General features: G+C 42.7%; 2 protein-coding genes across 5 annotated transcripts; both read right to left on the reverse strand.

The window, feature by feature from the left end:
• Nucleotides 1-10212: 10212 nt before the first annotated feature.
• LOC125509762 (uncharacterized) lies at nt 10213-14283 on the reverse strand. 3 transcript variants are annotated; one of them, XM_048674796.2, is made up of 6 exons: nt 14019-14283; nt 12676-12888; nt 12431-12532; nt 11709-11816; nt 10734-10788; nt 10213-10634 (listed from the first exon to the last, which is right to left on the reverse strand). In XM_048674796.2, exons 2-6 carry the CDS (start codon nt 12810-12812, stop codon nt 10590-10592), a joined length of 447 nt encoding a protein of 148 aa, XP_048530753.2. In that variant the 5' UTR covers nt 12813-12888; nt 14019-14283; the 3' UTR covers nt 10213-10589. The 3 variants fall into 3 exon arrangements, with proteins under 3 accessions (XP_048530753.2, XP_087382580.1, XP_087382579.1); XM_087526454.1 differs by having other exon boundaries at nt 14008-14273; XM_087526453.1 differs by having other exon boundaries at nt 14013-14149.
• A 1475-nt stretch (nt 14284-15758) lies between these two features.
• Nucleotides 15759-18958, reverse strand: LOC125556248 (aspartyl protease family protein At5g10770). 2 transcript variants are annotated; one of them, XM_048719020.2, is made up of 2 exons: nt 18657-18958; nt 15759-17261 (listed from the first exon to the last, which is right to left on the reverse strand). In XM_048719020.2, exons 1-2 carry the CDS (start codon nt 18844-18846, stop codon nt 16009-16011), a joined length of 1443 nt encoding a protein of 480 aa, XP_048574977.2. In that variant the 5' UTR covers nt 18847-18958; the 3' UTR covers nt 15759-16008. The 2 variants fall into 2 exon arrangements, with proteins under 2 accessions (XP_048574977.2, XP_048574976.2); XM_048719019.2 differs by having other exon boundaries at nt 15759-17264.
• Nucleotides 18959-25027: the final 6069 nt, after the last annotated feature.

Below are 25027 nucleotides of genomic sequence, written 5' to 3' on the forward strand. Positions count from 1 at the left end.
GTCTTGTCGTGCATATCTGTGGTGACAATGGGATATCACGTGATTCACTTGATGTATGTTTTGGTGATCAACTTGCGGATTCCGCCCATGAACCTATGCATAGGGGTTGGCACACGTTTTCGTCGTGATTCTCCGGTAGAAATTTTGGGGCACTCTTTGAGGTTCTATGTGTTGGTTGAATAGATGAATCTGAGATTGTGTGATGCATATCGTATAATCATACCCACGGATACTTGAGGTGACATTGGAGTATCTAGGTGACATTAGGGTTTTGGTTGATTTGTGTCTTAAGGTGTTATTCTAGTACGAACTCTAGGGCTGTTTGTGACACTTATAGGAATAGCCCAACGGATTGATTGGAAAGAATAACTTTGAGGTGGTTTTGTACCCTACCATAATCTTTTCGTTCGTTCTCCGCTATTAGTGACTTTGGAGTGACTCTTTGTTGCATGTTGAGGGATAGTTATGTGATCCAATTATGTTAGTATTGTTGAGGGAACTTACACTAGCGAAAGTATGAACCCTAGGCCTTATTTCCACGCATTGCAATACCGTTTACGCTCACTTTTATCATTAGTTACCTTGCTGTTTTTATAATTTCAGATTACAAATACCTTTATCTACTATCCATATACCACTTGTATCACCATCTCTTCACCGAACTAGTGCACCTATACAATTTACCATTGTATTGGGTGTGTTGGGGACACAAGAGACTCTTTGTTATTTGGTTGCAGGGTTGCTTTAGAGAGACCATCTTCATCCTACGCCTCCTACGGATTGATAAACCTTAGGTCATCCACTTGAGGGAAATTTGCTACTGTCCTACAAACCTCTGCACTTGGAGGCCCAACAACGTCTACAAGAAGAAGGTTGTGTAGTAGACATCAAGCTCTTTTCTGGCGCCGTTGCCGGGGAGGCGAGGAAAGCGGCACTAACACCCCGTCAACTAAGCTTTTTTCTGGCGTCGTTGCCGGGGAGGTTAGCGCTTGAAGGTATATCTTTAGATCTTGCAATCGAATCTTTTAGTTTCTTGTTTTATCACTAGTTTAGTTTATAAAAGAAAACTACAAAAAAATATGGAATTGAGTTTGCCTCATACGCTTCATCTTTTTAATATTTTTCGTGAGAATGATGGAAAGGAAAATTGTGCTCAAGTGCTAGAAGAAGAAGTCATTAAAATGTTTGGCACTAAATATTTGAATGATGAGCATGATTGCAATGTTGTTAGTATGAATTCCTTGAATATCCATGATGCTAATGATATGCAAAGCCACAAGCTTGGGGAAGCTATGTTTGATGAAGATGATAGTTTTTGTCCCCCAAGTTTTGATGAGCAAATTTATTATGATGAAAGCATGCCTCCTATTTATGATGATTATATTGATGAAACTGGATTTGGAGAGGTCATGACTTTATTTAGTAATGATTCCACTATCTTGGAAGAGGTTTCAATTGATTATGATGAGAACAAAGTTGCTACTTATGATGATTATTGTGATGACACGTATGCTATAAAAAGTAGTGATGATTATATTTATAAAATTTGTCATGATTATGATTACCCCTTTTTGAAGATTACTCTTTTAATGTGGAAACAGTTTATAGTATTCAAGTCTCTTATGATACTCCCACTATTCCGAATGAGAAGAATTTTGCTTGTGCGGAGAGTAATAAAATTTATATGCTTGTAGATCATGAAAAAGAATGCTTTAGGTGCTGGTTATATTGTTGAATTCATCCATGATGCTACTAAAAATTATTATGAGGGAGGAATATATGTTTGTAGGAATTGCAATAATATCAAGTTTCCTCTCTATGTGCTTAAAGTTTTGAAGTTATGCTTGTTTTACCTTCCTATGCAAGTTGATTCTTGTTCCCACAAGTTGTTTGCTCACAAAATCCCTATGCATAGGAAGTGGGTTAGACTTAAATGTGCTAGTCATATTCTTCATGATGCTCTCTTTATGTTTCAATTCTTATCTTTTATGTGAGCATCATTGAAATCATCATGCCTAGCTAGGGGCGTTAAACGATAGCGCTTGTTGGGAGGCAACCCAATTTTACTTTTGTTCCTGTTTAGTAATAAATATTTCATCTAGCCTATGTTATGGTTGTGTTTTTTGTGTTTAATTAGTGTTTGTGCCAAGTAGAACCTTTGGGAAGACTTGGGGAAAGTCTTTGCGATCATGCTGTAAAAAAAGAAACTTTAGCGCTCACGAGATTTGCTGCCAATTTTTACTGGGGAGTGATATTTAGTTAATTATTTTTAAATATAATTAATAGGTAAGTTAATCAGGTCCAGCAATTTATTTTAGAATTTTTGGGGCTCCAGAAGTTTGCATTAGTCACAGATTACTACAGACTGTTCTGTTTTTGACAGATTCTGTTTTTCATGTATTGTTTACTTATTTTGATGAATCTATGGATAGTAAAAGAGTTTATAAACCATAGAGAAGCTGGAATACAGTAGGTTTAACACAAATATAAATAAATAATGAGTTCATTATAGTACCTTGAAGTGGTGTTTTGTTTTCTTTCGCTAACGGAGCTTACGAGTTTTCTGTTAAGTTTTGTGTTGTGAAGTTTTCAAGTTTTGGGTAAAGATTCGATGGACTATGGAATAAGGAGTGGCAAGAGCCTAAGATTGGGGATTCCCAAGGCACCCCAAGGTAATATTCAAGGACAACCAAGAGCCTAAGCTTGGGGATGCCCCGGAAGGCATCCCCTCTTTCGTCTTCGTTGATCGGTAACTTTACTTGGAGCTATATTTTTATTCGCCACATGATATGTGTTTTGCTTGGAGCGTCATTTTATTTTATTTTGGTTTGCTTGATGTTTGAATAAAATACCAAGATCTGAAATTATTAAATTTTAGAGAGTCTTCACATAGTTGCATAATTATTCGACTACTCATTGAGCTTCGCTTATATCTTTCGGAGTAGTTTGTCATTTGCTCTAGTGCTTCACTTATATCTTTTTAGAGCACGGCGGTGGTTTTATTTTATAGAAATGGATGAACTCTCATGCTTCACTTATATTATTTTGAGAGTCCTAAATAGCATGGTAATTTGCTTTGGTTATGAATTTAGCCCTAATATGATGGGCATCCAAGAGGGGTATAATAAAAACTTTCATATAAGTGCATTGAATACTAAGAGAAGTTTGATACTTGATGATTGTTTTGAGATATGGAGATGTTGATATTAGAGTCGTGCTAGTTGAGTAGTTGTGAATTTGAGAAATGCTTGTGTTAAACTCTGTGATTCCCGTAGCATGCACGTATGGTGAACCGTTATGTGATGAAGTCGGAGCATGATTTATTTATTGATTGTCTTCCTTATGAGTGGCGGTCGGGGACGAGCGATGGTCTTTTCCTACCAATCTATCCCCCTAGGAGCATGCACGACTTTGTTTCGATAACTAATAGATTTTTGCAATAAGTATGTGAGTTCTTTATGACTAATGTTGAGTCCATGGATTATACGCACTCTCACCCTTCCACCATTGCTAGCCTCTCTAGTACCGCGCAACTTTCGCCGGTACCATAAACCCACCATATACCTTCCTCAAAACAGCCACCATACCTACCTATTATGGCATTTCCATAGCCATTCCGAGATATATTGCCATGCAACTTTCCACCGTTCCGTTTATTATGACACGCTCCATCATTGTCATATTGCTATGCATGATCATGTAGTTGACATCGTATTTGTGGCAAAGCCACCGTTCATAATTCTTCCATACATGTCACTCATGAGTCATTGCACATCCCGGTACACCGCCGGAGGCATTCATATAGAGTCATATCTTGTTCTAAGTATCGAGTTGTAATTCTTGAGTTGTAAGTAAATAAAAGTGTGATGATCATCATTATTAGAGCATTGTCCCAGTGAGGAAAGGATGATGGAGACTATGATTCCCCCACAAGTCGGGATGAGACTCCGGACGAAAATAAATAAATAAAAGAGGCCAAAGAAGCCCAAATAAAAAAAGAAGAGAAAAGAGGCCATAAAAAAGAGAAGGCTCAAATAAAAAATAAAAATAAAAATAAAAAAATGAGAGAAAAAGATAGAAGGGACAATGTTACTATCCTTTTACCACACTTGTGCTTCAAAGTAGCACCATGATCTTCATGATAGAGAGTCTCCTATGTTGTCACTTTCATATACTAGTGGAAATCTTTCATTATAGAACTTGGCTTGTATATTCCAATGATGGGCTTCCTCAAAATGCCCTAGGTCTTCGTGAGCAAGCAAGTTGGATGCACACCCACTTAGTTTCTTTTTGAGCTTTCATACACTTATAGCTCTAGTGCATCCGTTGCATGGCAATCCCTACTCACTCACATTGATATCTATTGATGGGCATCTCCATAGCCCGTTGATACGCCTAGTTGATGTGAGACTATCTTCTCCCTTTTTGTCTTCTTCACAACCACCATTCTATTCCACCTATAGTGCTATGTCCATGGCTCACGCTCATGTATTGCGTGAAGATTGAAAAGGTTTGAGAACATCAAAAGTATGAAACAATTGCTTGGCTTGTCATCGGGGTTGTGCGTGATTTAAATATTTTGTGTGGTGAAGATAGAGCATAGCCAGACTATATGATTTTGTAGGGATAGCTTTCTTTGGTCATGTTATTTTGAGAAGACATGATTACTTGGTTAGTATGCTTGAAGTATTATTATTTTTATGTCAATATTAAACTTTTGTTTGGAATCTTATGGATCTGAATATTCTTGCCACAATAAAGAGAACTACATGGATAAATATGTTAGGTAGCATTCCACATCAAAAATTCTGTTTTTATCATTTACCTACTCGAGGACGAGGATGAATTAAGCTTGGGGATGCTGATACGTCTCCAACGTATCTATATTTTTTGATTGTTCCATGCTATTATATTATCAACCTTGGATGTTTTATATGCATTTATATGCTATTTTATATGATTTTTGGGACTAACCTATTAACCTAGAGCCTAGTGTCAGTTTCTGTTTTTTCCTTGTTTTAGAGTATCGCAGAAAAGGAAAATCAAACGGAGTCCAATTGACCTGAAACTTCACGGAATTTATTTTGGACCAGAAGAAGCCCACGGAGTATCGGAGATGGACCAGAAGAGTCCCGGGCTGCCCACGAGGGTGGGGGGCGCGCCCCCCTGCCTCGTGGACAGCCCGGAGGTCCACCGACGTACTTCTTCCTCCCATATATATATCCATATACCCTAAAAACTTCGGGGAACACAATAGATCGGGAGTTCCGCCGCCAGAAGCCTCCGTAGCCACCGAAAACCAATCTAGACCCGTTCCGGCACCCTGCCGGAGGGGCAATCCTTCTCTGGTGGCCATCTTCATCATCCCGGTGCTCTCCATGACGAGGAAGGAGTAGTTCTCCCTCGGGGCTGAGGGTATGTACCAGTAGCTATGTGTTTGATCTCTCTCTCTCTCTCTCTCGTGTTCTTGAGGTGATACGATCTTGATGTATCGCGAGCTTTGCTATTATAGTTGGATCTTGTGTTTCTTCTCCCCCTCCACTCTCTTGTAATGGATTGAGTTTCCCCTTCGAAGTTATCTTATCGCATTGAGTCTTTAAAGATTTGAGAACAGTTGATGTACGTCTTGTCGTGCATATCTGTGGTGACAATGGGATATCACGTGATTCACTTGATGTATGTTTTGGTGATCAACTTGCGGATTCCGCCCATGAACCTATGCATAGGGGTTGGCACACGTTTTCATCGTGATTCTCCGGTAGAAATTTTGGGGCACTCTTTGAGGTTCTATGTGTTGGTTGAATAGATGAATCTGAGATTGTGTGATGCATATCGTATAATCATACCCACGGATACTTGAGGTGACATTGGAGTATCTAGGTGACATTAGGGTTTTGGTTGATTTGTGTCTTAAGGTGTTATTCTAGTACGAACTCTAGGGCTGTTTGTGACACTTATAGGAATAGCCCAACGGATTGATTGGAAAGAATAACTTTGAGGTGGTTTCGTACCCTACCATAATCTCTTTGTTTGTTCTCCGCTATTAGTAACTTTGGAGTGACTCTTTGTTGCACGTTGAGGGATAGTTATATGATCCAATTATGTTATTATTGTTGAGAGGACTTGCACTAGTGAAAGTATGAACCCTAGGCCTTGTTTCAACGCATTGCAATACCGTTTACGCTCACTTTTATCATTCGTTACCTTGCTGTTTTTATATTTTCAGATTACAAAAACTATTATCTACCATCCATATCCCACTTGTATCACAATCTCTTCGCCGAACTAGTGCACCTATACAATTTACCATTGTATTGGGTGTGTTGGGGACACAAAAGACTCTTTGTTATTTGGTTGCAGGGTTGCTTGAGAGAGACCATCTTCATCCTACGCCTCCTACGGATTGATAAACCTTAGGTCATCCACTTGAGGGAAAATTGCTACTGTCCTACAAACCTCTGCACTTGGAGGCCCAACAATGTATATAAGAAGGTTGTGTAGTAGACATCAAGTCCAATGAAAATCTTTTGTGACAATACTGGTGCAATTGCCTTGGCAAAGGAATCCAGATTTCACAAGAGAACCAAGCACATCAAGAGACGCTTCAACTCCATCCGGGATCAAGTCCAGGTGGGAGACATAGAGATTTGCAAGATACATACGGATCTGAATGTTGCAGACCCGTTGACTAAGCCTCTTCCACGAGCAAAACATGATCAACACCAAGGCTCCATGGGTGTTAGAATCATCACTGTGTAATCTAGATTATTGACTCTAGTGCAAGTGGGAGACTGAAGGAAATATGCCCTAGAGGCAATAATAAAGTTATTATTTATTTCCTTATATCATGATAAATGTTTATTATTCATGCTAGAATTGTATTAACCGGAAACATAATACATGTGTGAATACATAGACAAACAGAGTGTCACTAGTATGCCTCTACTTGACTAGCTCGTTTATCAAAGATGGTTATGTTTCCTAACCATAGACATGAGTTATCATTTGATTAACGGGATCACATCATTAGGAGAATGATGTGATTGACTTGACCCATTCCATTAGCTTAGCATTTGATCGTTTAGTATGTTGCTATTGCTTTCTTCATGACTTATACATGTTCCTATGACTATGAGATTATGCAACTCCCGTTTACCGGAGGAACACTTTGTGTGCTACTAAACGTCACAACGTAACTGGGTGATTATAAAAGTGCTCTACAGGTGTCTCCGAAGGTACTTGTTGAGTTGACGTATTTCAAGATTAGGATTTGTCACTCCGATTGTCGGAGAGGTATCTCTAGGCCCACCCGGTAATGCACATCACTATAAGCCTTGCAAGTATTGTAACTAATGAGTTAGTTGCGGGATAATGTATTACGGAACGAGTAAAGAGACTTGCCAGTAACGAGATTGAACTAGGTATTGAGATACTGACGATCGAATCTTGGGCAAGTAACATACCGATGACAAAGGAAACAACGTATGTTGTTATGCGATTCAACCAATAAAGATCTTCGTAGAATATGTAGGAGCCAATATGGGCATCCAGGTTCCGCTATTGGTTATTGACCGAAGAAGTGTCTTGGTCATGTCTACATAGTTCTCGAACCCGTAGAGTCCGCACGCTTAACGTTCGTTGACGATATAGTATTTATGAGTTATGTATGTTGGTAACCGAATGTTGTTTGGAGTTCTGGATAAGATCACGGACATGACGAGGAACTCCGGAATGGTCCGGAGATAAAGATTGATGTATGGGATAATAGTGTTTGGTCTCCGGAAGGGTTCCGGAATTCACCAGAAGGGATTCCGGATGTTTCCCGAAATGTTTGGGTACGAGAACACTTTATTTGGGCCAAAGGGGAAAGCCCACAAGGTTTTTGAAAAGCGCAAAAGGAAATTTTACGTAGTCCAGGGTCCAGACGCCAGGGTTCCCAGACGCCAGGGACCCTGGCGTATGGCCCTGGAGTCCGAGAAGGACTCTTGCTTTTCGGGTGAAACCGACTTTGTGGAGGCTTTTACTCCAAGTTTCGACCCCAAGGCTCAACATATAAATAGAGGGGTAGGGCTAGCACCCAAGACACATCAAGAAACACCAAGCCGTGTGCCGGCAACCCCGTCCCCTCTAGTTTATCCTCCGTCATAGTTTTCGTAGTGCTTAGGTGAAGCCCTGCGGAGATTGTTCTTCACCAACACCGTCACCACGCCGTCGTGTTGCCGGAACTCATCTACTACTTCGCCCGTCTTGCTGGATCAAGAAGACGAGGACGTCATCGAGTTGAACGTGTGCTGAACGCGGAGGTGCGTATGTTCGATACTTGATCGGGATGGATCGTGAAGGTGTACGACTACATCAACCGCGTTGATAAACGCTTCCGCTTTCGTTCTACGAGGGTATGTAGACATACTCTCCCCTCTCGTTGCTATGCATCACCATGATCTTGCGTGTGCGTAGGAAATTTTTTAAAATTACTACGTTTCCCAACAAGAGCTACTGTGTTCAATTGTGTTTTTCCGTTCGGAGATCGAGAGTCTAATAGAGAAAAGCTCATAGTCTAGCCAAGTTTTCACATTCTTTAGGTCAGGAACGTCATATGTGGCTAGGCCAACCCCACGATCCGAGATGCATTTCACTGTATGTGGTTTTTGATCAATAAAACTTGGTTTGCCCCTCAAAAAATAAACAATTTCTAGGCTGTTGAATCATATGTTTAACAAATTTCAATACAGGAAACAATGAAGAACGGACTTTGATTTTCAGATTCTCAATCTCTTGTTTGTTTCTTACTTCGCACATTCTCAATCTTAATGGGAAGCAGCACTCATTAAGTCAAACGAGAGTGATCATAAAAACCTGAATGCAGCTTGATGCTTTTCATCAGACCATATCAGGTGCCAATTACTGACTTATTTTTTTGTGTGGGAATTACTGACTGAAGAGTTAAAACCATGTATATATGATGTGGAGCATCTCATGATCATCCTCATGAACACTACACCAACTATTCAAGCACCAAGCGGACCCATGACAAGAGTTCGTGCACGTAACATTCAATCCGAGGTGAACATCTCTCTTTCTTGAGTCTTCCATGCATACGAACAAGATACGGTCGCTATTTCAAGCGGAAACATTGTGCGTGATCAGGTACACCGATCAGACCGAAAGAGGAGACACGGTGAACGTCAAGACTGGTGCAAGGTCTCTAACTAGCTCGGAACCTCCGGCCAGCCTGGAACTTCCGGCCCCTGGTGATCCAGGCGAGTCTGGGCGTGCAAAGTCTCTGTTCAGCCCGGAACATTGCCAGAACCTTCCGGCCTTCGGACTCCAGCCCAGCTCAAGCAGTGCCAACTCTCTGGGTAGTCCGGACCTTGCGCGGAGCTTCGCCCGGAACTTCCGGCCCTGCCTGCGTGCAGTGACTCAGGTCGAGGCCCATGTACCCCTTCGCCCCCTAGACTATATGTACTCTTCTTCTACCTCCGTTTTAGGGCTAGCATTGTGATAGCTCATTTTGAAGATTAGAGCATTGTTCATCCACTTGTACCCCTACTCCATTGGAGACCAAGGCCTCCTAGGAGAAGATCCCCCAAGTGGATTCAAGACCCCGTCTAGGGAAGATCCCCTCGTGGATTCAAGACCTCATCCCCCCATGGATTGGGAAGAACTACCGGCCGTTTGTATCGTCCCTTGTTGTGTTTGGATCATGTGTCTCTTGTGTACTTGGATGAGCACATGTGTAATCAAATCTCGTTGATTTGAGTATTTTCCCTCATGTGTTCGTCGTGTTCTTCGGGAGTCCCCCTCCAAATCGTAAAGATCGGCCCCTAGGGTTCCACCCTATATCAATATAGCTTTCAGTAAATACATTCATTCTTAAAATTACCTAGACAGCTCTCAGAAGAATTACAATATGAAATGGCCGAGCTCCTACCCGGCAAGCATTCCGAAAGAAACGAAAAACAGTTTGTCTATTCTAAAAGCTAAAGCCATGTCACACACACGGGCGCACATCTTGAGCACCATCATGCATGTAGCATACTCCCCCTGTAAAGAAATATAAGTGTTACGAAACACTCTTAGATTTCTTTAGAGGGAGTATGAAACAAATAATTCCCTTCTCTGGCGCAGCCTGAATAATCGATGCCTTCGATGAATTTGCGTACGGTAGTTATTAATGAGCAGATGGTTCTTTCCTAGCAAAACTGTAGAGCATTCAGGCAGCAAGAAACGTTATCATTTCCCAACACACTGCATTTGCTGCCAATCATCTGAAAATTCAGTTTGCAAATACCAGCTCACATCAAGTGTAGACACTTGATGATTTGCAATAAGCTTCACGGAATTTAAACAGAAGTTCAATGATCACAGTATTCTCATTTGCCACTTCTTTTACCTATATTTAGTTTACACAATGCCTCCTAGTCAACATTGGGACTTGGGAGAGCTGCATTCTTGGCATACAGCTTGTTGCAAGAATCTTCAAAAAAATCCATGGCAAGATACATCATATCCCTCTACCAAGCATCTCTATCTCTCTGCCGCAAGTTTGGTGTGTAAGCATCTCTCTGCGCTAGTTTGATCCCGGCCGTTCACTCCGCCGGTAACTGCAGGAGTTCGCGGATACCTTCACACACCTGCATTTAATAAACAACATAAGAGGGGGTAACATCTGAATATAGGCAGATTCACAACATCTACTGCATCAAACGAAGCACCTAGTTCATTGTACATACCAACTTGATCTGTGCTTTTATGCTCGCTATGAGGTGTGTGTACTCGTCTATTTGTCTGCAAACAAACACGCAAAAGTTTACAACATTAACATGTGAATGAATGAATGTCAACTACAGAAAATCAGGAGCACATTCAAGCATAAAAAGGGAAATTACAACAGCATATGAATGTCGTACAAGGGCCAAATATTGGCAACGACTGTCACCATAGTACAAACAGCTGCAGCCACACGGCTGACAGAATGGAATAATGTGTCTATAGAACTGGAGCCGTACTAGTTAGTTGTATGCTGGAATGTCAATAAACATAAACCCATTCAAGAGTTGAGACATAAGAACATAGGTACATGTTATGAGCCACATATGAGGCAAACCACTAATATAGTCCGATGGTGAATAACAACGGTTTATACAATGCTAACGAATGCTACATAAAGCATGTTATGTTCATAAAATTTCCAAAGGTGTCTACGGAAGTGAATATTAGATGCAGATCAGTAACACACCAGATTAGCAGAATCAGCTTTGCCTCTGTACAATGTATACGTATTAGATTATGATAAATAACTAATAAGTGACCTCCATTCGTCATCTGATGGCTGAAGCGAGCATCAAGCTTCAACAGAGAAATGGATACCATATATAGCTAAATACAAATATTGTCTAGAAATCTAACAGCCATCACAAGGCTCAAGAATACCATCTCTTTCTCTTGTCCTTTGCTTCACAAGAAAAAGAGAATCCAAGCACTTCACCTAAATCAATATTTTCTACCAAGTTCCATAATATGGCTAAAACAAGTACTGAGTATATACTATCCACACAAACTGTGTTGAACAGAGCACGAAGCACCTGAACCTTCCTCAATCATCAATATCTCTTTAGCATAACTCCCTTCTCATAAAAACATGCTGCATGTGTAATAAAAATTGTGTCGCAAAAGCATCTGATACTCAAATGTTTGAGTTGAGTTACCTGGCCAACCTTGCTTCTCTTACAGATATAAACTGCAAAGCCTCTTGCCAAGTAAACTCCACATGAAAACCTAGACCAATATCCACAAAGATGTGCCTCATGTCCGGACTGCGGAAATCACCACAGAATAATGGCATTAATAAGATCTCAACAGTTCAAGAAATCTGACTGTAGGCACTTATGTTCGAAACAGTGATCTGAAGCTATTCCAAATTTGTAATTTAAGCTAACATCTGGTTAAACAATTGCAGTCAGGAATGGAGTTGAAATAAAGAAGCAGCATAAGGACATATCAAAGGAAGTTCCATGTTTGCTTGTTATACTGTCTAATGGCCAACTGCATTCTTCCAATTTATGAAGTGAACACTGAACAAAATTCACTTGCATGCTGTCTCCATATGCGAACACCACCTTTTTCTTACAAAGGCAGCCGACCTTTCATGTATTTTCCAGATCCATATAGGAACACCTTTCTCATGTCTATCCTACTGCAGAAGCTACATCAAGCATAGAGCTACTCCAGTTGAGTAATGCAGACTGGTCCCTAAACAGTGCAAACCACCTACCCTAATAATATTGTTTTTATTTGATGGTCTCTGACTTTTCTTAAATTAGCATTAGGATAGAGAAACTTCTTTTCTAGAGATTACACAGAAAGCGGGGGAGTTTTTGCTACTATACTTCAGATTGTTTAGGCGGGGGAGAGGGAAAAGGATGTTTACACTTCTGCCTGCATGTACACCTCTGAGCCAAGATTGACCATGGATCGCATGCTTGTTACACCATTCTTTTCCAAATTTTCGATGTTCTTCTTCAAATCCAAGCTGCCAACACCCAATGAAGGTTCATTGATCAGAAGAATGAGCAATATTAAAGCCATATATTTGGATAACAAGAATCAAGGGGCCTAAATGTTTCAGTAGAGTTACAACACAAGTGAAGACAAGGAGAGAACCGAGTAGCTTACAATGTCTTCTGCTGCTGGAACAAGTTATCGCGCTGGGCTATGGCGTTCACAAGGTCGGGCTTGAGCCGCTGGTCAACGAAATCTTCAAACTTCTTCACCTTCTCCTGCCGGAGACACGCCTCCACAGCCATCGCCATGTCCCCCGCTGTTTCCTTTGAGATTCGTGAATCGCAAAATATATAATGCCGTACTGGACAGAAGCTGTGGTGACACCTGTCATTGCCAAGGCAGTGAAATTTTAAAATCAATAAGTTAAGGCTGTCATTTGTTGATGAAACATAATCTTCAAATTGATATGTTGTGTATGCAACCATGCTAAACTAATCGGCAACTCAGGACATGGCGTACCCACGCAACTTTATATAGCATATATCACAATAAGCTTTAACCCATTGTCACAACTTATGTAATCCCCATGTAACCTCATTTGTACATATCCCTCATTTATAAAAACAAAAAGTGGCGCAGTAGGGGTCTTCCCTACTGTTTTTGCTAAAAAAAATGTTACAACTTACATATTTATCATAATTACAGCCAAGTCGACACAAATATAGCATATATCATAGTTAATGTCAAATTGACGACACAGAGATGACACTTTGCCTCATTAAATTTTCAATTTCCTCAAAATTACCATTACCAAAAATCATCGCTTACTGGCATGAATTAAAACCAGGGCTAACCCAACAATTAAAAGAGTCAAATTAACATGGCATAAATAGTACCACCTCTTTGTGAAAATCTGAAGCGACTAAAGAAAAGAAAATCATGCATGTAGGATTGTAGATGCAACACCAGCCAAAGCAAGAGTTTCAAATTTTGAGAAACAGCATAACAAACCAAGTTAACAAAATCGGCAAACTACATATCAACCATCCATAAAACCTGACACGGTTACAAATATTGCATTGCACAAACTTCTCTCCATACTAAGTTACTAACATGGTAAGGGCCATAGACGGCATTTAGTTTGACTGTCCAGCTGCTCGATGTCTACTGCCAATGGAAACACCAGCCACAAGTATGAATACATAACAATAACACGCTTCTTGCCTGTTGTTGGCCTATGAAAACGTGTCAGACTTGCAGGATTACGATGTCTTGTGCACAGTGGCGTGGCCAAGACACTCCAATTTTATTTCATTTTACACAAATGAGCCTATCTATATACGGACAACAGTTGAGCAGGAAGGATGAATATACTCATGGTCAAACAAAATCAACATCAACTAATTGGCCCATACAATTCTACACAGATGAGCCTATATGTGAGATTTAACTCAATACTCATTGTCACTCAAGAATTCAACACTAGGAAGAAAGCAGAAGCACCTCACCCTCACCTTGCTGCGGTCGGCGGGCACCACCGCACGAGGCTGCGGGAGGCGAGCAGAAGGGGACCCGAAGACGGCAGGCGGGCACCAGGCCGCGGGAGGGCGGCGGCCGGGAGAGGCTGGAGCCTGCAGCCCAGCAGGAGAAGTCGAGCTGCAGGAGGGCGGCGGCCGGCGGGCACCAGGCTGGAAGGGGAATCGGCAGGGAGCGGCGGCGTGGGTCGGTCCTTGCGAGCGAGCCTCAGATTCAAGTGGGCTGCAGGCTGCAGGCTGCTCCCCTCAACTGCTGGGCCGGTTGGATGTTTATGGGCCTTAGTCAAATGATATGGGGGTAATCCTCAAAAAAACAAAAACAACATAGTACGGGGGTAAAAAATCCTGAAATCGGAGCCGGGGGAGGTGATGATGATGAAGCCAAAGGCGCAATCGACTTGCACCAGGAATCGGAGCATTGGACCCCAAAGATTGCTGCTGCAAAAAGGGAGAAAAAACTTCATCGATTTCTTCCTGCGGGGTTGAAGGGACTTCATTGCTCAGACAGGAGGAAGATCCTCATATACATCAGCAGGGCCTGGCTTAAGCCACATCGCTGTCCTATCTTCTACTCGACCAAACACAGCTAGTCTATGGCTGACTGAACTTTGGAGCCTACTAATATGAGCAATAGAAGTTTCCCTTTCACCGAGACAAGACTTGACTTCATCGAATTATTTTGCAGAAGGTAACATGTCAGTGGGATGCTTTGGTGTCCTCTGTGTGTACACACACATACCTCAAACTGGCACACGCAGCACGCTGGCAAAACGAGGTGGGCGTGCGCCTGCAGGACGTGGCGGACGGTGGCCGCGCGTCGCGGCAGGGGCGTGCTGAGGAGCTGCCTCGCGTCGGCGTCGGGATGCATGTGGAGTGGAAGGTGGGTGGCGTCGGACCATTCAAAGCTAGATCACATATTTGTATATTTTATTTTATAAAATTTTGCTTTAAAAGTAGTCACCCTATGTGATTGAAAGTCACGGGTTGATGGCAAGATAGTGCAATCGACAAGGCCAACACTCTTTCGCAGCAGGTGTAGTGTAAAAAAACGGTGCACAACAACAAATGACGTGTTTGGTTCGTGACATATTTGTTGTCTCTCGGTTACACCGGCTCATGACTGCATTACCTACGTTTGTTTTGACTGCGTCAGTTTCAGTTCCCGTGTAATCGCAATCCATTCTCACAAAACCGAAAACACCCGATATAGGCCGGTATCAAATAACACCGCTTGTCCTGATTGTTTTCTTCACCATGATCCATGAGGACCAAGTAGCAGCGTCGACGATCTCTCTCTTCATGGGGCATGGGCAGTAGCGCCACCGTTCTTCATTTGTCGCCGTCGCCGTGAGCAGTGCCAACGATCTCCCTTCATTGACGTCGCCGTGGGTAGCACCGCCGACCTCGCTTCATCGCCATGAGCATTAGGTGTCATGTCTCGGAAGGGATCAAAGTCGATCTGCCCTGATGCAGGCGATCAAGAGATAATTTGGGAAAACGTTCTAGCCAATACATTAACCCTAAAACTCTAAGCTAACTTGATAAGAACGAAATGAGGTTATAATGCTGATGAGTCCAATTTGTCATTGTTTTAAACCCTTTTTTGTGTCATAGTCTTAGGATTCATCGGGTTTTACCACGTTCGCGCACCCTTGTGTGTAACATGCTATTGAAGGTGGAGAAGAAGAATTTGCTTTTGGATTTAAGAAAACACGTTGTAAAAAAAAGTGATGGCAACCGTTAGAACGCATGAATCACAGTGGTACAAATTAAAATGTAAAGTTTGATTTCAGCTTCTGCTTGTGTTGTTGCTCGCTACCAAATACAGTATTTTGTCCCCCGCAAAAAAAAAACAGTATTTTGCATTACCGATGATATATTTGGATTTCTTCCATGTTCCATGTCGCACTTCAGAAGAGAAAAAAAATGGTGATCGATTAAGCTCGATCGACCAAGTAGCGGCCAGCCATCAGCTGCAGCCGTTGGCGCCGAACCCGATCTTGTTGTTGGCGACGTCGTACACCACCGCGAGCGTCTTCTGCTGCGTGTTCCCGAGGATGCCGGCGTCCGCGCCGTCGCCGTTGGGCGCGAACGCCAGGCACGCCTGCGCCACCTTCGCCACGTACAGCACCCCGCTGAAGTCGAGCCCCACGGCGGCGCCGCCGGCGAACACCAGCGCCACCGACGGTATGCGCACCGTCGTGTGCCCCGTGAAGTCGTAGCACGTGTCCAGGATGGACAGCGCGGGCGCCCGCTTGTACCCGTACCTGCCCATGGAGCGCGCGAACGCGGACCGGAGCCCCGCGTACGCGCGCGGCGGCAGGCGGGTGATCACCGTCCCCGAGTCGATCACCGTGCCGGCGGCCGCGAACACGATGGGAGAGACCCTGACCGTCCGCCCGGCGACCTTGACACCGACGAGGCCGACGTAGTAGAATGACGGCGTGTCGTGGCGGGTCTCCATCGCCGTGAATCGTGCGTTCGCCGGCGCCGGCCCGCCGAGGGACAGGTACCCCGCGGCGCTCGGCGACGACGGGAGGCAGTAGGAGAACCCCGCCCCGTACTTGGACGCCGCTTGGGACGACAGCGACACCTTCTCGCGGCCGAGCCCGACGAGCCCGTCGGCCCTGCCGAACAGCCCGGTGTCCCGTTCGCCGCACCCGAAGACGAACCCCGGGAGCGCGTCGGACGGCGTCAGCGTCAGCGTGTCGCGCGCCAGGGCGCCGTCGGTCTGCGACTGGTCGCCGTACACGACCTCGTACCGGCATTTCCTGTCGGGCGAGCAGCTCCGCGAGTCCAGCCCCTGGCACTCCGGCGCGGCGCATGGCACGGCGGAGTACGTCGAGGACCGCGCCGGGTCGAAGAGCGGGTCCTTCTGCTCGTAGCAGTCCGAGCACGGCGTGCACTGCACCCACGACAGGTCGCTGCCGGTGTCGAACACCACCGTCACGTCCCTGGCCGGGGTGCCGAGGCCCACGGACACGACGTAGTTGCCGGTGCCGAGGGAGATGCCCCGCTGCGCCGGCAGGGTCACGCCCTTCGCGCCACGGGCTTGTTCCAGCGCGGGCGACGCCGCCGCGGCGACCTTGCGGTGTATGGAGTCGACCCTGGCCTGGTCGTCGTTCAGGAGCTCGGCGTGGGGCGGCGGGGCGCTGCGAGCCTGCAGCGGCGAGCACGGGCCGTGCCGGTGCACGACGTGGAGGGCCGACCAGTTTGATGCCACTGCTGCAGGGCAGCAGAACCAAAATTAGCTACCGCTAGTGTACGACTCGACGCATACCGCAATCACATTTTGATTTTGACCGCTGTTTGCACTTGTCAGTGATCTGATAAAGTATGACGACAAAAATACTACTATATTTGTATTTTGGATCAGGATGTGATCGCCGGTCTTCTAAGCTGCAGGAGGCCAGGAGTTTTGTGGGGATTAATTCAGAGAGGCGCACTTGTTTAGAGATCAAGTGGCCATTCTGTTCACGGAGGGACTAAAGCGACCTGGTTAGCGACCTTTGAATCCAGACTGATACGTCATTTTCCTTTTCTGGACTAGACTAGATGCCCTGAGTCAGCTTCTGCGTTACCTATAATTATCGAGTGCATTTACCCTAAAAAAGGTGCTACTACCTCTTTTTGTTTCTAAATGTTTCGTTCAAATTGAACTGCAAAAATGTTGGATGTATATAGAGATTTACAAAAATACACTTATAAAATGTTTTCGATGTTTCAATATGGACCACGTACGAACTGAAGTGAGTAAATGTACACGTCCCTATATACATTCAACTTAGAAAATAGTTACGGTGCTGTACATTTTCCTTTAGCAAAACTGATCTTATATTTATGAACGGACGGAGCATATATATTATAATGGGACAGTATAGATCTAACACGCTATCAAGTCTCGAGTCCAAATTCCTTGTACAACTTGATAAACAAATTAAAAAAAACCGATTGTGAATAGTATCAAATTCGAACCCACCCCAGATTGGGTGGTTTTACCCTCAACCCACCTGGAAAAAAAAAATCCAGATTTCAAATCCTACATGTATCATCAAGGGGTGTTTGTTTCGATGGAGGCGATGTTTAGATTGATATCAAAACGTCCGTGATGACTTTGTCAATTATCATGTTTTCTTAGCTTTTTTTTTGAAGAAATCAAGCACGGGCTGATCTCTTCAAGAAGTTTCAGTGCATTATGCCTTTTCTTTTATTTTATCCTATAATCAGGTACTACTGCTAATCTCAGAATCCATTTATTTTTATGTGGAATTTAAAGGGTTTTTTAATCAGCATTCTTGTTTCCGAACAGGTATATAACCTATTTCTTATCCACAAAAAAAAACTATTTCTTCACATGGGATGTCATTTCTTAATCCTTTGTTTTCTCTGCCATAAGTCTTAAGCACATCGTTCATTAGACACGTCACACGTTATGCGCCACCCTGCCTAGCCTCCATGTCCCTGCTTCTAAACTATGCTATGCGCAGTCTGCGTTTGTACTAACCACTAGCCAGTATGCGGTTCGAATGATATCTTTTGAAAGAGTACACGTATACGTAGGCAGGAAACCATCACACAACGACGCACGGAGCATGCACTACGTACGTACGTACGTACCCTTGGACGCCGTGCAGGCCGCGGGCGGCAGCAGCGCGGCGACGCTGACGACGTGCCAGTCCGGCTCCGGGCCGCTCGTCGCCGTCCTCTCAGCAGCCGACGCGGCGAGGCGGACCAGGGCGGTGGCGATAAGGACAACCGAGACCCTGAACGGAGCGCCTCGACGGCGACGCAACGCGCCGGAGGCCATGCACGAAGCTTCTTCTCGGTGACGGCCGGGCAGCAGAAAGGCCGGCTTCCTAGCTAGCCGCTCTGTGTCTGTGTGTGATCTGGGCCGGCGACCGTGCACTCGACTTGACACGATCGGATACCGCACGCCGCATGCTTATATATAGCGTTGCCTAGCTAGCCAAGCTAGCCGTAGCCGTGCGCCGGCCACCACCCATGCCCGAGCGTGCGTGGAGAAAACCGGTCGGCGTCGAAGTCAGCAGGCACCACCCCGGCCCGGCCCGGCCCGTACGTGGAAAAGTTGGGTGGTGTGCCACCGCCAGCCAGCCAGAGCACGGGCCGGCCGGCACTCCATGCCTCTACGTAGTCAAAGACCAGAGCACGGCGAGCTGGGTCACCTCGGACGCGATCGCACGCACCGATGTATATAAGTTAATAAACATATACATGGTCGTGGAGATGTGCGGCTTTTTCCCTCGCACTTGTCCTTCCTTTCGCCCCGATTTGGGTTGGGATCTACGGTGTTGGACGTCGCTTTCGCCCACTACGGTTGAGGCAGAGCCGACAGCATGCAGTGGCGGTGCACTGACGGACGGGAGGTGCATGTGTGATCATTCATGCGTGATGATGTTGAGATCGTTGTGAAGGAAAGAGACGGCGGTTTTGGAGTGTGCGGCGTCAGCTAGCCAGGTACAGACCCAGACGATCTCCTGATGCGAATGGCATGACCTGATGCGCGCCCTGCAAAGAGCAGAGGGATACAACAAACCGAGCACATGCATGCTAGCTAGCTTGCCGTTTCTTTGTTTGTTCAGACACGCACGCGCGCACGGCAACGGAATAAAGGAGCATGTACTTTTTTTTGAGGGGGCCCTTTTTTTAAGTATCAACGTTCACTAGTAAGGTACACGTGCATTGCACACATGAGATTTGGTAATCAAATTATGAATAAATATCACATTATAAAATGTAAGTTTTCAGTCATATATGCATGATGTAGATGTTCGATTAATTCTTATAGTCCATCCCATTCAAAATCAATTAGTTTTATATAAAAAATCTATTTTAAGTTCATGGAATTGTGCATTGTAAAGCATAAAGTAAAAATAAATAATGACAACTCATTTAGAAAAAAAAAGTTTGAGCAATTAAGATATGGAAGATTCTAGAACAAAGGAGAACTGCTTTTATTTTGAGGTTTGTGCATTATGCTTAAGTTCAACTATGGAGTCTTCTAGATTGTACATGTGGCATAATCTGGTGGAATGTAGATGATATCCAATGGCCAGTAGTGCTCGGATGTGCCATCTCTGTACCGTCAAATTGACTTCATCCAATGACCAACTTTCAAAGTTATTCGTATACTATATAGGGGTATAGATATAGCAAAACGGTCCGTGCATTACAACGAGAGAGAAAAAAAATCATAATCTTCAATTGCGGTGACCACATTTTGTTGCATCACCGAGATATACTATCTCTCATTTCCATGAAATCATGAACAATTTTTTAAAAATCATGGAATTTTTTTCAAACTCGTGAACATATCTGAGATTGTGAACATTTTTCATATTGGACAATATTCTTTTTTACAGATTTTCGAACATTTTCTAAAATCATGAACATTTTATACTATTTGCAAACTTTTTTTTTAATTTTGAACATTTTCTAGAATAGCCGGACATTTCTAGAATCGATGAACATTTTTTTTGGAGATTGTTTGGTGGAACAGTTTTGAAATTCATGAACATTTTTTTAGATTTAACAAAAACTTTTTGAAATGCATGATTAATTTTTGAATCTGCAAACATTTTATTAATCAAATTATTTTGTAAGTCACGACCAGCTTTTGAATTTTTAAGATATTTTCAATTAATGAAAAAATTGAATTGCAAAAATGTTATTCAATTTCATGAACATTTTTAATACACGAACTTAAAAAATCATGAACATGTTTTGATTTCCCAAACATTTGTTTTCTAATTTGCGCATATTTTTTGAATATGCGAACGTTTTTTAAAAGTCATGAGCATTTTCTGAATGCACAAATATTTATGAATTATTAAACATTATATTTCAAAATTATCATTTTTTAAAAAAAATCGGTACTTTGCGAATGGCATGACCTGATGCGTGCACTGCAAAGAGTAGAGGGATACAACAAACCGAGCACTCGCATGCTAGCTTGCCGTTTCTTTGTTCAGACACGCACGCGCGCACGACAACGGAATAAAGGAGCATGTAATTTATTTGAGGGGGCCCTATTTTTAGTATCAACGTTACCTCTATTACATTCATATAGCAAAACGGCCCGTGCGTCGCAACGTGAGAAAAATAAATCATAATCTCCAATGATGATGACCACATTTTGCTGCATCACCGAGATATACTATCACTTTCATTTTCGTGAAATAGTGAACAATTTTTGAAAATCACGAACATTGTTTCAAACTCGTGAACATTTTTACAGATTTTCGAACATTTTCTAAAATCATGAACATTTTATACTATTTGCAAACATTTTTTAATTTTGAAATTTTTCTAGATTTATTTTCTAGAATAGACGAACATTTTTTTAGAGATTGTTTGGTGGAACAATTTTTGAAATTCATGAATATTTTTTCGATTTAATGAAAACTTTTTGAAATGCATGATCATTTTTTGAATCAGCAAACATTTTATGAATCGATAAACTATTTTATAAGTCACAACCAATTTTTGAATTTTCAGGATGTTTTTCAATTCATGCACATTTTTTGAAATGCCACAATTTTATTCAATTTCATGAACATTTTTAATACACGAACTTAAAAAAATCCCGAACATTTGATTTCAAATTTTTGAATATTTTTTGAATATGCAACCGTTTTTTTAAAGTCGTGAACATTTTCTAAATCCACAAACATTTATGAATTATTAACATTATATTTCAAAATTATCATTTTTTAACAAAAATCAGAACTTTTAGAATGGCATGACCTGGTGTGTGCACTACAAAGAGCAGAGGGATACAACAAACCGAGTACTCACATGGTAATCATAAACATTTTTTTTCAGACACACACGCGCGCACGACAACAAAATAAAGGAGCATGTACTTTTTTGGGGGCAGTGGGGGGGGGGCTTTTTTTAGTATCAACGTTACCTCTATTATATTCATATAGCAAAACAGACTGTATATTGCAACGAGAGAAAATAATCATACTCTTCAATGGCGATGAGTACACTTTGCTGCATCACCGAGATACGCTATTACTCTCATTTTCGCGAAATCATGAACAATTTTTGATAATCATAAACATTTTTTTAAACTTGTGAACATATCTGAAATTGTGATTTTCACGAGCATTTTTACAGATTCTTGAACATTTTCTAAAATCATGAACATTTTATACTATTTGCAAACATTTTTATAATTGTGAACATTATCTGGAATACTTTTCTTGAACATATGAACATGCCCCGCACGCCCCGCCGCAGCCCGCCCTCACCGGACCCCCGCGCCGCCGTGCCACCACCGGGATCCAATCGCCAACGAGAGTCTCTCCACGACCCCCCGCCCGATTGTGGTCATCGGCAGATGCCTCGCTGCCGCCGAACGCCGTCTTCCTTCCGGCAGCCACGCACCGTCCGAGCGCCGCCGTGCCTTCTCGCACCAGTGCGTCGCGCCCGGTGACCCTTCGGCCCCTGAACTTCTCTACCTTTACCTCCCTTTCCATCCTCGAGCTACTCCTGATCCCCGCCTCGCCCGTGCCATGCAGGTCTCCTCCCGCCATGCCCCTACAGGAAGCTGGTGCCGCTGCAAGAAGTTCAAATGTCACTGTAGCGGCCGGACGGATTTGACACACTGTGCCTTCACAGTGCTTCCTCCCACAAAGAGGCCATTGCTAGACGATGAATTAAGCACTACTCTGATGCTCCATTTGGATGGCATGCCACACCCTTTCTTTTGGAGACTTCATATTCTAATTTTCTTTAGGGGAAGTTGATGTGTTGTGTTGCTCTGTGCTTGATGTGCTAATGACAGACGTGAGTTTGTCGCTATCTCTGAATCTCAGTGTGTTGTTTGCATCGCCTATTGCTCCCGGCGAGCTTGTCCGTCGTCGTCGTCAGACTTTCTTGCGCATCTCAAGAGCTATAAACACAATTTTGTTTGTTCCATTTGTACAACTGAACTTGTTGCCTCAGCTCTACTCGTTCAAGCGACAGGTAACTCTGATGTTTGTTTCTACAATATTGTTTGCAAGTCAGTATTGTTGGTCATCTTAGTATGTTAAAGAAGAATCATGAATGATTGGGTCTACATTTGCATAAAAGAGAGTCCCTTTTCGAGTTTTGATTCGTTAATTAATTTCATACGTATGTTGTTAAAAAAGAAATTAACCGTGCAGAATGTGAAAAACTGATATTTGAGTTGTACTTTTTCCGCTGAATTTTTTCACCATGTTTCTTGGTTATCTAGTAAGTGTTCTTCATTATTTTCATCAATTTCCTAATGGAATGAAAATCTTGCTGCTACTCTGTTTCGGTGTTGTGTATTGTGCTACTGCTCTCTAATGTACTATCTGAAGCTTGTACAGCGTGCCAGAGCAAAAAATGGGAAGGCACTAATCTGAAGTTCAGATATGATAAAGAAAGAAGTTGTGCAATCTCGGATCTAGTGATTTTCCATGAGGTAAGTTCCAGCAAAAACTCTGCTTAGATTTCAAATTTGTGAAGTATTAGACTATAATAGTTCCATCAATTTTAGTGAATGAGCAGCACGTTTCTGAACATTGCTTTCTCACCCGCAGCTATGGCCCCTTTCCCTAATGCATAAACGTGGACGGCCGCCCTCCAACATATCTCTTTCTCCTGCTGCTCTAGCAAGCAAGCTCCCAACGTCGCACCTCCAGCCTGCGACCTTCCCTTCTGCCACGTCTCCACCGGTCGTTGGTACCTCCCGGCCATATGAATGGCGTTGCCGAAGTCCACATTGTACCACACTAGCAGGATGACTCCTACAGGTCGTGCCAATCGTCTTTCTTACAACGTCCATGGTCGCCATCACTGTCAATAAAGGTGTACTCGATCCATGTGTAATATGTTTGCAGCACGCGCTTGATGCATTCGATCGCCTCACATAGTGCTCTAGGGAAGTAGTCGGAGGCAGGAGCTAGCTGCGCACTCGCTGATTTTGGCATAGCCTAGTGGTTGTTAACCAAGCTAAGCAGGTCATGTCTCTTTCAGCTAGAAGTACCAGTGTTAGGCGTTAAGTAGAGTGATTTGCTTATGGGTTTCAGTGAGTTAGATATACCAGGATGGGAGATGCAAGTGTTCTTTACTTGTGAGTTCATTATAATTGTTGTCACCGTGTCTACAGGGACTACTACTAACACTGTACTGATACTATGATAGACTTAAAAATATATTCAGTTTATAACACTGTAATAACACTATACCCAAGGATTTTCCTCGTTACTAAATGATAAACCAAAAAATTGAATAAATCTAGATATTTTCACTAAATTTCTATATCACTAAAGAATAAATCGAGAAGTTCATATTAAAAAAGGAGCTTACGTACATATTTTTAGGTAAGCTCATATACATTCAGGGAGACATTTGACATAGAGAAGTTATTACATACAAAAAAGGTGTGTATAGTGAAAAATGTCGAGAAGTTCAAGGTGTGTATAGAGACGTTATTACATACAAAAAAAGGTGTCTATAGTGAAAAATGTTGAGAAGGTCAAGGTCAACCATTTAGAAAAGATTCAAAAATTGCGCAAATTGGCTCTGTTTTTTTTTACAAATATCGCATAAGTTCAAAAAAACGACAGCCGAAGTTCGGAGTTGTACTCACAACACACCTTAAAAAAACCTAGAAGCGGAGCGGTTCAATATTTACTAAAACCTCCAATTTCTTCAATCACTAAGGACAACCAAGAAGAGCAGTTCAAAAGTAAAAGACACTTAGAAGCTGATATTTCACCATTTCTAAAATAAAAAACAAGAAGTTCAAATTTTAAAAATAGAGAAGTTCAAAAATCATAAAAAAGGACTTTCATTGTTTCTAAAATTAAAAAAAATCTAGAATTTGAAATTGAAATAATGGACAATTCAATATTTATTACAAAACTAGGATATTGTCTTTACTGAAAGAAAATAAATCAAGAAGTCCAAACTACAAAAATAGAGAAGTTTCATATTTATGATAAAAC

The sequence above is a fragment of the Triticum urartu genome, chromosome 5A (genome assembly GCF_056163025.1).
Source record: "Triticum urartu cultivar PI428250 chromosome 5A, HENAU_Tu73, whole genome shotgun sequence".
Lineage (NCBI taxonomy): Eukaryota > Viridiplantae > Streptophyta > Magnoliopsida > Poales > Poaceae > Triticum > Triticum urartu.